The 13,498-nt window shown below is 60.0% G+C and overlaps 1 protein-coding gene across 1 annotated transcript in view; it reads right to left on the bottom strand.

The window, feature by feature from the left end:
- Nucleotides 1–2,347, bottom strand: part of NAV1 (neuron navigator 1) — a 126,177-nt gene extending 123,830 nt beyond the window's left edge. Inside the window, exon 1 of the mRNA XM_024749651.1 lies at nt 1,689–2,347. Within this exon, the coding sequence (XP_024605419.1) occupies nt 1,689–2,319 (631 nt within the window). The 5' untranslated portion in view covers nt 2,320–2,347. The remainder of the gene's footprint in view (nt 1–1,688) is intronic.
- Between the last annotated feature and the right edge of the window lie 11,151 nt (nt 2,348–13,498).

The raw sequence follows: 13,498 nt of genomic DNA, 5'->3' as shown, positions 1-13,498 counted from the left end.
CTGCAGGGAGTATTCTCCCCGCCTGCCCCTGCACCTCCCCTGGTCTCAGTCACAGCTCAGTACCACCTCCTTAGAGGCGTCTAAGCAGGCCTTCCTTGTGTCTGCAGTTACTTTCTTTCTTTTCTCCTTTACTATCTGTTTCACCCCATTAGACGGTAAGCTCCCTGAGGGCAGCACTCCGCACAGGGGGGGAGGGGGGAGGCCGCCCCTCGGCTTCGGCCCCCACCCTCATCCCCACGGGTCCCTGCCTGCGGAGGCCGGGCCCTCAGGCCGCTGCGCCCCCCTCTTTGCCCTTGTCCAGCCCCCCGACTGCCCCTGCAGAGCCCATATGCGGCCTCCTCTGTGAGCCTCTGAATCCAAAGCTCCAAATCCCTGCCCCTGCTAAGGGGTTCCTCGTCCTGGCCCACACGGGGCCTGGGGGTCCCGCGAAGGTCGCGGTAGGTCGAACCCGTCTTTCCCAGCGCTGCCTTCTCCAGGCCGCCAGGCGAGCACCTCACCCCCCATTCCCACGCGCCCCACCTCGTCCTGCCCATCACTCGGACCGCAGCCCGCGTCGGTCCCGCCCCTCACACGCGCACGGACACGCCCCTCCCCAGCCCCCAGCGGGGCTGGCAGCCCGGGAAGCTCGGGTCCCTCGGCGCCGGAGGACCCACATCCCCGCCACCGCAACAAGTCCGCGGAGCCACGGCGGCCGCCCGGCTCCGGGCCTCGCCGCTGTCCTCTCGTGGCCCCGGCACGGCCCGCGCCGGCTCCCGAGGCGCAGCGGCCTTGCGTCCCGCGCATCCCGGGTCCCTCCCTCTCAGGGCACAGGGTCCCCGGGGAAAGCAAGCGCAGTTCCGGGCCCGCTCCGGGTTTTTTGCTTAGGCTCTTCAGGCTCGGAGAACAATGGGGCAGCTCTCTGCGCTTCCTCCGCCCGAGCGAGCTTTGTTCCTCCCTTCCCGCCCGCTCGGCTTCCATTAGCCAAAAGGCAAAGGCTTCCCAGTCAACCAGGAGTCTCCGCGCGAAAGCCCAGACCTTTCCACACGCCCTAAAAACCTGCGGAGTGGGGAGGAGTAGGGGTTTGGCCGAGGCCTGGGGCCGGGGCCGAGGTACAGGACACGCGTCCAGATGCGGGCAGCTGGCTGCCCGCCTGCCCCCAGGCCCCTGTCGTGCCTCCTTGCCACAGCCCATACCCGGGAAATCCGACTCGTGCTCCCACCGGGGATCCACAGAGGAAGCGGAGCCTCAGCTCTGCTCCGCGGCCAAACAGCCCTCACATCTGCTTTCCCCACATCTGTGCTCTAGATCGGCTCCCACCGGCGCTCCCCGGCAATGCTGAATGCGATCTTGCCCAGCACAGACCACACACGGCAGAGGTCACCACCAGCCCCCCCAGGTTTTGCCGTATTAAAATTCTAGGCTTTAAGATCCCAGGAAGCTGATGGGCTCTATTTCTGAGAAGCTAAGCCCCCCCACCCCATTGTCCAGCCTCACCTCCGGCAGGCCACAGCAGAGCCCCAGCCTGGGGACATCTCTACCAAGGCGCACTTCAGCCATATGCACCTGGGGATAGGCCAGCCCTGTACATCTGGGCGCAGTGTCCCCGCATAGCCCGAGCCGGGGCCTAGAGAGCCCAGCCGCTCTCCCCACAGCTTCCCTGGCAGCGGGCAAGGGGAAAGGCAGGGGTGGGGCGGGGAGGCAGGACTCACCGAGCACTTGGCTGAAGAGCAGCTGCTCCAGGTCTCCCAACACGGTCACCACGAGCTCGGGGTCCACCTTGAGGAAGGCGCGCTCCTCCTGGCCCTTGGCGGGGGGCACGGGCCCGGAGCCCTTCTGCGCCTTGGCTTTGCTGGAGAGCAGCTCGTCGTCCGACTTGCCGTCGTCGCTCACGGCCGCCTCAGGAGCCTTGCTGAGCGGCTTGACCTCGGCGTAGGGGCCGCGCGGGATCCGGCTCGGCTTCCCCAGGCTGGGGGCGAGCGGGGCCAGGGGGGTCTTGGCGCCGCCCGCCGGGCCGCCCTTGGCCTGGAAGAGCGAGTGCTCGGACTTGGACAGCGTCTTGGACATCAGCGGAGCCTCGCGGCCTTTGGGGCCCGCCTTGCCTAAGCCCTTGGGCGCCTTGGCCATGTCGTCGCTCCACTCGGGCTCGTATAGTTGCATCTTCTTCTCAGAGTCCGTGAGGAACGAGAGGTTGGTGAGCGACTTCTGCTTCCGCAGGTTGGAGGCGGGCGGCCCGCCGGGGACTCGACCGTCCACGCTGCCGGACTTGAAGACCTTGAGCTCCGCCGCGCTGGCCTTGGCCATGCCGCCGCCGCCCGGCGCCTTGGCGCGCTTGGGCAGCATGCCTCTGCCGTCCGCCGCCGCCTTCCTGCCCGTGGGGGCGGTGGAAAGGTTCCGTTGAGCTGGCGTGGGCGTGCGGGTAAAAGGGGCTGAGACGGGGCGCCTCGGGACGCGGAGGGAGAGTGGGCTCGTGAGGCCTGGGGGGGCGGGGGGAGATGCGGCTAGCGTGGAGAAAATATCCAGGTCGCCTGGGAAACTCCCGGCCCCCCACTTGCCTTCCGTCTCTGAGGCTCCAGGCTGCTCTCCTGAAGTGCGGGGTGCCTCCGGAGGACGGGGGCAGGGGGTGGACGAGGGTGGCTTGGAAAGACCCAGGGTTGACTGGGCAGGGGCCTCAGGGCGCTGCAGGCAAGGCCTGACTCTCGGGATCCGGAGACTGGGTTCCCGATGACTGTACGACCTTGTCAAAGTCACTGCACCCCCTTCCCCGTCTTCTCTCACGGTGGTTACAGTACCAGCTTAAGAGCTAAAGGGACTTTGGACCTGCAAAGCGCTTTGTCAAACCCAGGGCATCAGGAGAAGCTGAGCCCTGGCCCTTTGCCTGCCACACCTCCAGTGGAGCCTGCAGAGCGCTTAAAAAAGACATTTTCCTATAGCCCTTCTCCCTTCCCTGCTCCCCCGGGCCCTGGGAAGAGAGATGGGGTGGAGGGGGGGACTGGAGGCTAGAGGCTGACTGAGCAGGCAGCCGTTTGCACGGGGCTGTCCCTCAGTAGAGGGCGACACTGCCCATTCTCCACGGCCTCCCAGGTCAGGGCCAAGTTGCCTAAGCCAAACGGCTCTCCGGCAAGAAAGTGAGGGACAGGAGAAAGGGAGGAGTGGGCCCCGGCGGAGCCACACACTGGGGAAGGCACAGCCCTGAGAACTCTTTGCCAGAAAGCACTAGCCATCAGATACCTGCCCACTTCATCCCCAACCTCCATCTCTCTAGCCCTAGGCCCCCCTTCACCCTAGAATCGGAGTCTCCTGCTTCACGCACTCTGCTCGCGCTCATCACAGCCTGCCTGGTGTGAGAGGCATTTGTGTACGTGTCCGTCTCCCCCACCAGCGCCCACGCGCTCAGGGACGGAGCCGTGTCTCTCGGCACCTTGGTGGAGCAGAGGCTGCCGCTCTGTTGGTAACGTGGATTTGGAGGCCTGAGGGCTGTGCTCCGGGCCTGCTCCCTGCATGGCTCCTGGGTCCTGTCCCCAGGACCCTGTCTTCCATCATCCCGGGCCTGGACCGAGACACTATAAAGTCGGCAAGTCCAGGTGTCGTGGCAGGGAGGATGCACTGACCACAGTACTGAGCACTGACTTCTCAGGCAGAGGGATGTTTGGTAAGAAACGTGGACCCTTGGCTGGGCATTGGAGAAACAGAAAGATGGCGATTCTGCCCTCAGGGAACTCAGTGTCTGGGAGGACATGCAAGATAGCAATACAAGACCTGGGAGAATAATACTCCTTTTCATGGAAAACAGCAACGTCAAGCACATCACCACATTTGCTGCAGGCAGACAGACGGAGGTGGGTGTATACTGATTACAGGAATGACAAGGGGGAGACTCCCAACCCCGGAGAACAGAGCTCCTGGCTGTCTCGCTGATGCTGTAACCCCAGGGTCTGGCACTTACGGAGGAGGTTCCCAGGGCATATGAGCATAGGAGTAAGAGGTCGTGCTGGCAGGCGGGAGAATAGGTGGAGGAAATCTCAGAGGCTTCCTGGAGTAGGATGCAGTGTAAACGGGGAAGGGTTCAAACGGGGGGCGGGTGCAGGGGCAGGGGCAGTGAGTGCAAGTTCACTAGAAGGTCCCCTGGCACAATGCAGACTGGCCTCTGGGCCTGTGTCCAGCACTTAGGAGACGCAGGTAGACTGGGATGGCGATTTCAGATAGGGAGTGAGAAGCAAATGGATGGGTAAAGGGACTTAAGTGGTTTCATGCCAGAACTTGGTCCGGGCACAGAGAGTGCCCAAAGGAGGAGGCCAGTCAGGAAATCTTCCCTCTGGGCACACACGAGACACTCATGCTTAAGACCAGTCACAAGATCCCAGCTCAAGGAGGGGATCCAGTCCCATCGTCGGTACCAAAGGTCTGGGTGATCATGCGCTCCCTCCCCCGACACAGGCCGCTTTTCATGAAATCACAATCGCTTCTGAAGTCCTCATCCTTACTCAGGGATCTCCTCCAGTTTGCACAAGACACAGCTAATTCAGTCACGGGGGAATCTCACCATCCCTAAAAAGAGCAGCTTGAGAGTCTGGGGACACTTGTTCCCTAATGTACCAGGTTACAGTAGTTTGCTTGTTGTGTGTATGTTCTCCTCCTGCACATAAATTCAATCTCCTCCTTAGCAGACAAGGAGAAATGAACTGGCTGCCGTCTGGCCGAAGAGCATGATTTGCGCTGTGGTCCAGCCGGTGCGCGCTGCTGTACACAAGGTCTGGCGCCTCCTCCGGCCCCTCGTCTCTGGTACCCGTGTCTGTAGGTTCCCTCCTCCCACATCAGTGCCTGGAGTTGCTCTGACACTACTCTACCTGTTGCGCTGTCCACTTGCGCCTCGTGGTCCCTGGATGCCCACCGCCCCGGACCCGATCCTCCTTCCTTCCTCCTCGGCTCCCGTGTTTCAGCCTGGTCCCTGCCCCCTCTCTTTATTCCCCTGTCTCCTCCCGAGGGATATCACATGCCCCAAACCCCATGCCCGTCCCCTTCCTTCAATAAACAGCTCCTGAAAATTTGCCTCCTTCTAGAAAAGAGGGTTTTCCAGAAGAGAGGCACCAGACCCCCTCCATCCTCCCTCTGCATGAAACACACCACCTGCCGATTTATGAGGCAGAAAACGCCTTCCATGCTCACCTTCCCGCTGTCCCTCTCTAAAGGGTCTTGCCGTGATCACGGGGTGGTCCCTTTAAATCGTCATCTTGGCATCCTGGAACTTATAGACGCTCCCCAGTGAAGCCTCTCCCTCTGTCTGGCGGCTCTCTTTATTCCCTTCACATCCCCTGAGTTTCCCACCATCCTCTACTGCAGTGGGAGCCCTCAGCTGCCGTGGCAACAGCCATTCCAGCATCAGTCGATAAAGCCAATATATGCTTCCTCAAGTGATTCCTAAAAAGAGAGGATCCTGCCCTGTCACAGCACCCCCAATCCCAGACTGGAGCCCCTCCCACCCTGCCCCGTCCCCTCTCCCCACTCTGCAGGACCGCCTGGCCGGGAGGGTCCAATGAAGAGACAAGGCGAGGGTCTGTGTGCTGAGGCAGAGGCCCGGCTGGGCAGGGAGTAGGTGCTGATGGTGCAGTGGCCTGTGGCGGGGACTGGACCCTGCCTGGGCTCCAGAGGGGACTCGGGAAGGCGGCTGGTTTGGAATCATAAAAGTCCCCAATCTCCAGCCCCCCGAAACCGCTCATCACCCCACTCCTCTCTCTCCAAAGGCATTGGCAGTCTCTGCAGTGGGCGTGGGATGAGCGATTTGACCACATCTGTTGACCGATAACTTAAAGCAACTCGAGGAATGAAGATACAGGCACACGGCCAAGGACAGGCATGCAGAGTGATGTTACATCCCTCGCCCGTGACTGGAAACGGATGTAGCCCTGCTCGTGGGAGGGCGTTCTGGGACCTGCCCCTGGGTTTGAGAGAGGATTTCTGGGGGGTGGGGAGTGAGGGAGAGAGGAGAAGTTGGGAAGGAGGGCTAGGCTGCCCCCACCTGGTTGACCTTGAAAGGTGACCTTGGGAGAAGGTAGGATCTGAGGCAGGAGGAGTGGGCAGGTGAGTCCACACTTGGTTCCCTCAAGGGCTAAGTAAGGGCAGAGCAGAGAAGAGGGGAGGGTTCTCTTGATTTCGATGCCCACAGTCAGGATCTGGAGAGCAGGGGCTGGGCACTAGCCCACCCAGCCTGGGCCAGGGGCTGAGCGACAAGCACCTTCTTTAAGGTGTCCCCACCTGACCCCCGTGATGAGGTCCTCCATCACCTCCCAACACCTCCACCTTTGTGGAAAGCCCTCCAGCCACTGATGCCCACTTCCTTCTGCCCTCTTCTCTTCCATGTCACCGACCCCCCATGTCCTTCCACCTCTCAGCAGGGACTTCTTGACGAGGCCAGGCTGGAGGCCGCGGAGGTGGCTGATGCCCGAGTGGCGTCTCGTCTGCAGCTGGACGGCCGGCCTCCCAGCGCTTACATCTGCTCAGCGCCTCCACACGCCAGCTCTGACAGGTGCTGCGGGTGCAGCAGAGGACGGGGCAGACAAAAACTCTTGTCCTCGTGGGACGTCCACTCCACTGGGAGGGACAGGCAGTAGACAGAAATGTCAGCTGCTGAGAAGTGCTGAGGAGAAGGAACAAAGCAGGAAGGGGATGTGAAACCGCTGTGGGCAGGGGGTGACTATCTGATTCAGTGACCAAGGACGTCTTTACTGAGAAGGTTCATTTGAGTAAAGATCTGAAGAAGAGAGGGGACAATCTCTATGGATATCTGGGGAAGAGGTTTCCAGGCAGAGGGAACAGCCCAGGCAAAGCCCTGAGGCAGGGTGTGCCTGGTGTGTTAGGAGAATCGGAAGATCAGAGGCACATCTGCTAGAGAGAAAAGACGGGGCCAGCGGCAGGCAGTGAGGTCAGGATGTGATGGAGGCCAGTGTGCGGAGGCCTCAGAGGTCATCACTTGGCCTTTCGCTCAGTGAGATGGGAGCCCCCCGGCAGGCTTGGAGCAGAGGACTGGCACAGCCTGGCTCCCCCTTGGAAGGGTCCCTTGGCTACTGGACGGGTCTCCTGGGCAGACTGCAAAAATCAAGGTGAGGGATGATGGTGGCTTGGAACTGGTGGTGACTTTGGCGGTGGTGAGGAATGGTCAACGCTGGGCATCTTTTGAAGCCGTTAGGGTTTGCTGATGGACCAGAGGTGGGTCTTTGGGAAAGAGAGGGGTCAAGACCACCCCAAGGATTGGGGCCTGGACAGTTCTAGGCCTGGGGTTGCTGTCAGTCAAGGTCGCAAAGACTTTAGGAGGAGCTGGCGTGGAAAGAGGATTAGACCCTCTGCTTCTCCTGGCCCTTCTCAAGTCCAAAGGGCCCTCCTGTGCGATGCCTCTCCAGACTCACCCACACGCTTACTGCAGCCAATGCAATAATTTCCTGGCATCCAGCCAACATCCTTTATCCACTCATCTGTGATTCCCAAGGATCCACCCTTGGTTGGCTTTACTGACGATGAACTTTTCCCAGAACCCATCACGGCTCTTTGCACACAGTGGGCTCTCAGAAATATTTGATGAATGACGATTGATGGAATGAATGAATGCGTGACCCAGAGCAGATGTGTGAGGACTGTAAACAGCAGTGACCTCTCGGTACCCGTGGTGAGAGACAGCGCAGCTGGTGCAGAACGGCAGCCAGGCCCGGGGACAGCGTCCCAGCCACATATTCCCTCCCTTCCCTACAGCCCTGGGCTGCGGGGAGGCCGGCAGACCCTCCCTCTGACCCTTTGAGGAAGCTCCAGCTCTTGTGACCTTGGGACGGGGCACAGCTGAGACCCTCTCCTCCCCCGTCTCTGCCCTGCACACCTCTGGGCAACAGGGCGGGAGTGGGCAAGAAGTCCTCACGTTCCCTCGCGCACCTAGCAGTCCCACCAGGAACGTGACCCCCACCCTCCCGGGCCACCTGGAGGAGAAGAAGAGCCGGTGGACACAGTGGTCCAGCATGGATGTACCAGCTGGCTCGTACCTCATCCAGGAAGCCCTCCCAGATTGATCCTCTTGCCTCCTCCCAGCCTTTGCTTTCCAGGGCCTTGGTAGCTGAGACGTTTCTGTGGACTCTGCAGGGCCCTGGCTCCGCCTCTCTGGTCCCAGGAGGCTCCCTAAGCTTCAGGGTTGGGGGGTTTTCCCATGGGCTCCAAGGTCAGGAGTGTGGGCCCAGAAGAGATTTGCTGTCCGCCTGTGCAACCCAAGGCTGGAAGTGGAGCCAGGGCCCGTGGGCCCCAGTCTGCCTCTGGCCCAGCGTCTCAGGGAGCACTTCCAGGAGGCTGAGGGTGCTGCGGAAATCTAACTCCAGCCCACGTTCCTGGGAGCTCACAGCAGCCTGGACGCATCTGCCCTGAGCCTCCATGCCCACAAGACGGGGGTGAGCCTGCTCATCCTGTGAAGTAGGGGGGCCGACACAAGCCCAGGGAGGACACAGGGCCTGAGCCTGAAGCCCAGTGTCCCCAGCTGGAGGGCAGGGCTCTCCCAGGCTGGGAGGGTGTAGGTCCTCTGCTCAGAAGCTGGGTGCTCTGGGTGTGCAGCCCCACAGGGAGTGGGGATGTGGCCAGAGGGCCTCAGACCCGGGAGGTGAGGTCCGATTTAGGGCTGGGCTGTGGCTCCCTAAAGCCCCCAAGCACCCTGACCCCCAGGCTATAACACGGGACCTCCGTTCCTCGGCAGGGGAGCCGGGCGTGCACAGCAAGACACTGGGTTCCTGCTGTTCTAAGCACCCCGCCCAGGCCCCCTGAGCGCTGACGCCCTCCTTCTCCATTTCAAGCCAGAACTCCGTGATGGCGGGCGGAGGTGAGCTGGGTGGCTCCCCAGGGGAGGACTGCCCCCCACCTTCTGGTATCAGCCGCCACAGAGGCCAGTGCTGACCCACACACAGCACTCGGCCTCCATCCCCCGCCCCCAGGAGCCTTGCTCTCTGATGCTCTCCTACCCACCCTCTGGTCCAGGCCGAACCCCACGCCTGCGCCTTGGCTGTGTCTGCCCTTCTCCCCGATGCCTTCTCTTATATGAATTCAAGTCCAGTTCACCCTTCAAGGCCCAGCCTTGGGGCCGCCTTCTCTAGGAAGCCTTCTCTGACTACATCCCACGCTTACCTTGAACTTTCCTCTCTACCGATTATAGTCAGGGTGCCACGTAGTCAAATTCTGCCCAGTTGTATCCTAGGGAGAGATCCTCCCCCTCTAGCTAAATTGTAAGCCTCCCATTATAGACTGCATGTTGGTATCCCCCCCAAATTCATAAACTGAAACTCTAATCCCCAGTGTGGTGGTATTTGGAGATAGGGCATTTGGGAGGTAATTAGGTCACAAGGGCAGAGAACTGGCAATGGGATTAGTGCCCTTATAAGAAGAGGCACCAGGGTGCTTGCTTCCTCTGAGCCAGGTGAGGACACAGCGAGAAGACAGTTGTCTACAAGACAAGAAGAGAGCTCTCACCAGGAACTGAAATGGCTGACACCTTGACCTTGGACTTCCCAGCCTCCAGAACCGTGAGGAATACATTTCTATTGTTTAAGCCGCCTGGTCTTCGGTACTTTTGTTAAAGCAGCCTGGGCTGACGACGACGTCTCCCTACATGGAGCTGTTAAGAAGGGCTCACCGGGCTTCCCTGGTGGCGCAGTGGTTGAGAGTCCGCCTGCCGATGCAGGGGACGCGGGTTCGTGCCCCGGTCCGGGAAGATCCCACATGCCGCGGAGCGGCTGGGCCCGTGAGCCATGGCCGCTGAGCCTGCGCATCCGGAGCCTGTGCTCCGCAACAGGAGAGGCTGCAGCAGTGAGAGGTCCGCGTACCCCAAAAAAAAAAAAAAAAGAAGGGTTCACTGATGCTTGTGGAGCCACGGGGAAGGGGGTCTTTACCGCCACTAAGCACTTAGCAGACCCTCTTAGACCTGTCACTTGCACTGTTCCGTCAAACCCTCTGAAGTGGGGACTCTCATTATCCTCGTTATACAGAGAAGTGTGCTTGCCCAAGGTCACCCAGCAGGCTGCTGGTGGGATCAGGATTTGAACACACATCTGCGGATTAAAAAAAAAAAAAAAAAAGAAAAAGAAGGGTTCACTGATGCTTGTGGAGCCGCGGGGAAGGGGGTCTTTACCGCCACTAAGCACTAAGCACTTAGCAAGTTGTCACTTGCACTGTTCCGTCAAACCCTCTGAAGCGGGGACTCTCATTATCCTCGTTATACAGAGAAGTGTGCTTGCCCAAGGTCACCCAGCAGGCTGCTGGTGGGATCAGGATTTGAACACACATCTGCGGATCTCACAACTTCCCACAAGTTCCTGCTGTTTCTCGGGACTTGCTCAATAATTGCACGTGATCCCAAAAGGGGGCCTGGGTCCTGGAGGGGGTGTGGGGATTGGGAAGGACAACCTATCCAGCCAGGAGCCCGGATGCCCACCGCACCTGGGGTCTGCCTGGGTCCAGGACTGCAGTCACACTCGGACTGGCCCGCAGAATACTGGGGCTGGGGGACAGGGTGGAGGATTCCTCTTACGGCCCCTTGTCCACAGCACCATGGGCCCTTCGTGGCTCAGCCTCGGGACCTCTGTCCTGAGAACCTTGTCACTTGCAGGGGACCTGGCAGCCCCAACACATCCAGGACCCCTTGGGGACTTCCTTATTCCCGAGTCTTGGGGGTCTCGGGTTCTCTTCAGGACTCGCTATGTGGCCTTAAGAGAATGCCCACACTCTCTGCCCTTCAGCTGGTCAGGAAGTCAGGTCGGGGTGGAGGTGGGCTTCCAGCAGGGAGAGGCAGGAGGAAGCACCTGACCCGGAGGACTCGGTCTGAGTCCTCCTGAGACCTGCTCCCGGCTAATGCAGAGACCAGGGTAAGAAGTCTGATGTTTCCCACACGGGCTTGGCTTCTATGTCGCCATGGCAACCGTGCCCACACACCTGCTGGGCCTCAGAGGAGCTCTGCAAGGCCCAGGTACACCATCCTGACACCAGGATCAGCCATCGGTTGTCATGGCAACCGCAGGCCTGAGAGGTCGGGGGTGGCGGGCAGGAACTCTAGCCAGGGCAGGGGGAGGGCAGCGTGTGCTGGCTGTGCCCTGTGTCATGTGGGATGGAGACCCATGAACTGCCTGTACGGGTATGTGTCCTCTGATGCAGGCGAACCTACAGTCCACTTTGACCCGTCCGTGCAGGATTGGCTGTTCTAAGGTCAGAGGAAGCTCAAAGATAATCTTACTCAGTTTTCTGCTTTAGGGCAGACTGGTCCGTTTGTAATCAATCCTATTACCTTGCTGTGGGCCAAGAAACCCAAAAGCCAGATGAGGAAAAACACAAGGCCCAAACCCAGGTTGTCTGGCCAGCGCTGTGATGATATCACTGCTGCAGAGAATTTCTTAGTCTGGGTTCCCAGCCCAGATACAGAAGGCCCATAAGACCAACCAGCAAATGCAAGTTTTGTGTTGTGAATACGTCCATTTGTCTGGGAGGCGGATTGAGTGTCCACCAGCTTCTGAAAGAGGTCCTTGATGCCAAAAAATTAAGGACAGCTCTAAGAGAAAGGAGAAAGCTCTGCCCACCTGGGCCAGGGAGGGCTGGGCCGGCTGAGTTAACGAACCTGGCCTCTTCCTACCTGGAGATACACTCCCATCCGGTGTCTGCTCAGATGGCACCTCTATTAGAGTTTTGTTAGGTTTTGAAACAAGGCATTAAACGTAACAGAAGAATGCCATGGCTCCTGTCTCAAAGAACGTTAATGGACTATTCACTGGTGACCACTTGGCACTTACAAACCGCCCTGTGGATGCCCAGAATACCCACTGGTGCGGGCAGAGGATTCCACCTCCCTATAGCCTGACCTCATCCCCAGACGCTTCCCTCCTCTGCTCCCCGCTGCACACGCCCGCAAGCTCCGCCGAGGCCCAGCCTCCCAGGCGGGAAGGATGCAGGGGCTCACGGGGTCCAGCTCCTGCCCTGGACTGTGAACCTGGGCTGCCAGGCTCCACTGCCCCTGGGCCTGAGCCTCCCTCCTGCCGCAAGTCCCTTCCCTCTCTGACCTCAGCCATTCTCCCCCCAGAACCTGCTGGCTTCCCTCTTCCAGGAGACATACACAGGAAGGCAGGGTTTTGATTCGGGCTGCCTCTTAGAGGACTCGTGTGGATGAATATTATGACCAGGGGTGATTCTCAGCTTAATCGTCCTGGTCACTGCGTCCGTGTCCCCTCACTCTCCACTGTGTCTCCCAGAGCTCCTTCTGGGCGGGCTGCTGGGCATCTTGTTGTGTGTGTGTGTGGGGGGGGTCTCTCAGCGGGGACCCTAATCCTGTAATCACAGAGGTGGGGGAGCTGTGGGCAGGGATGCTATGCGCCCATTTCTGCCCATTCAGTGGTACCCAGGGCGGGACTGAAGCCTTGCGTGTCACTGGCTTGGAGGGTGCTCTCCACCTGCCTGGGCCTCCCCAGAAGTTAGGAAAGGACGAACCCGAAACCAAGTCTTTAAGGGCAACCCTGGAGGTGAGGTCTTTCCACCGGTCACAGAGGGACAGTGGTGGGAGCCTAGCAAACAGCTCCTCCCACGGCTGAGATTTCTAGCTGACCCGCGACCCCGGCTCCCCGGATAACTGCTCCGAAGTTGTATGGGGTGGTCTGATTTGGAGAGATTCCCAGTGACCAGGCCCACCTCCTCCCAGTAAGCGTCCTTATCCTCGGGACCTGCCCACGGCCCACAGGCACACGGAGGAATGAACGGGGGTAGGATCTCCTAGGAAGAATGCAAGCAGTTCATCTGAGGCCGGAGAGTTGAATCTCAAAGCCCTGCAGGGAGGAGCTGAGTCCAGGACAGACAGGCATGGAACACAGGGGAGAAGCTCCAGGAAAACCACAGGGGATGTTTATCACCTTCCCTCCCACCATCCTTCCCAGCGTCGAAGACCTCGGCTTTCCCAGCACTGAAGGTGGCCGCTGCTCACATTCTCAGGGGGCGTCCCGAAGCCAGAGCTCTGTCCTCGCTCACTGGGATGCACGCACACTGCAGAGCTGGGGCTTCTCCACCACGGGGCCTCTGTGCAGCTCATGTACAGTTGCACAGGCTGAACACTGCACAGCTCGACAGCCACAGAAGTTCTACTGGGCAAAGTCTGTGCCTGCTTTGTCCCTGGATGCACCCATGTGCCTAGAGGAGTGCCTGACAGGTAGTCGGTGCTGGATAAAAAATTGGTAAATGGGTATAGTGCTCTGGAGTTGGGCAACACAGGGGCCCTGCGTTCTTGGGCGGAACAGGAAGCAGGGAAGCTAGGCCCTGCCAGCCCTGTGCATTGCTTTTCGAGCGCTCGTGGGTGGTAGTCCCGGGGGGCCTGGGCTGCCCGGCCTCTGCTATTTTTGACCCTCTACTAAAATGGGCCGAATCCACTGCCTGGAGGTGAGCCCCATTCCCAGCCAAATGCTGACGTGAGAAGTCCCCCAGGCTCCCCCCTCCCCCTCCCCTCCTCCAAAGAAACAGAATCCAGATGCCTCCAGTTTTTAGG

This window comes from Neophocaena asiaeorientalis, unplaced genomic scaffold, assembly GCF_003031525.2.
Source record: "Neophocaena asiaeorientalis asiaeorientalis breed wild unplaced genomic scaffold, Neophocaena_asiaeorientalis_V1.1 scaffold44, whole genome shotgun sequence".
NCBI classification, from domain to species: domain Eukaryota; kingdom Metazoa; phylum Chordata; class Mammalia; order Artiodactyla; family Phocoenidae; genus Neophocaena; species Neophocaena asiaeorientalis.
Note: the sequence above shows the minus strand (reverse complement) of the source record. Positions and strands in the feature narration are given on the sequence as shown.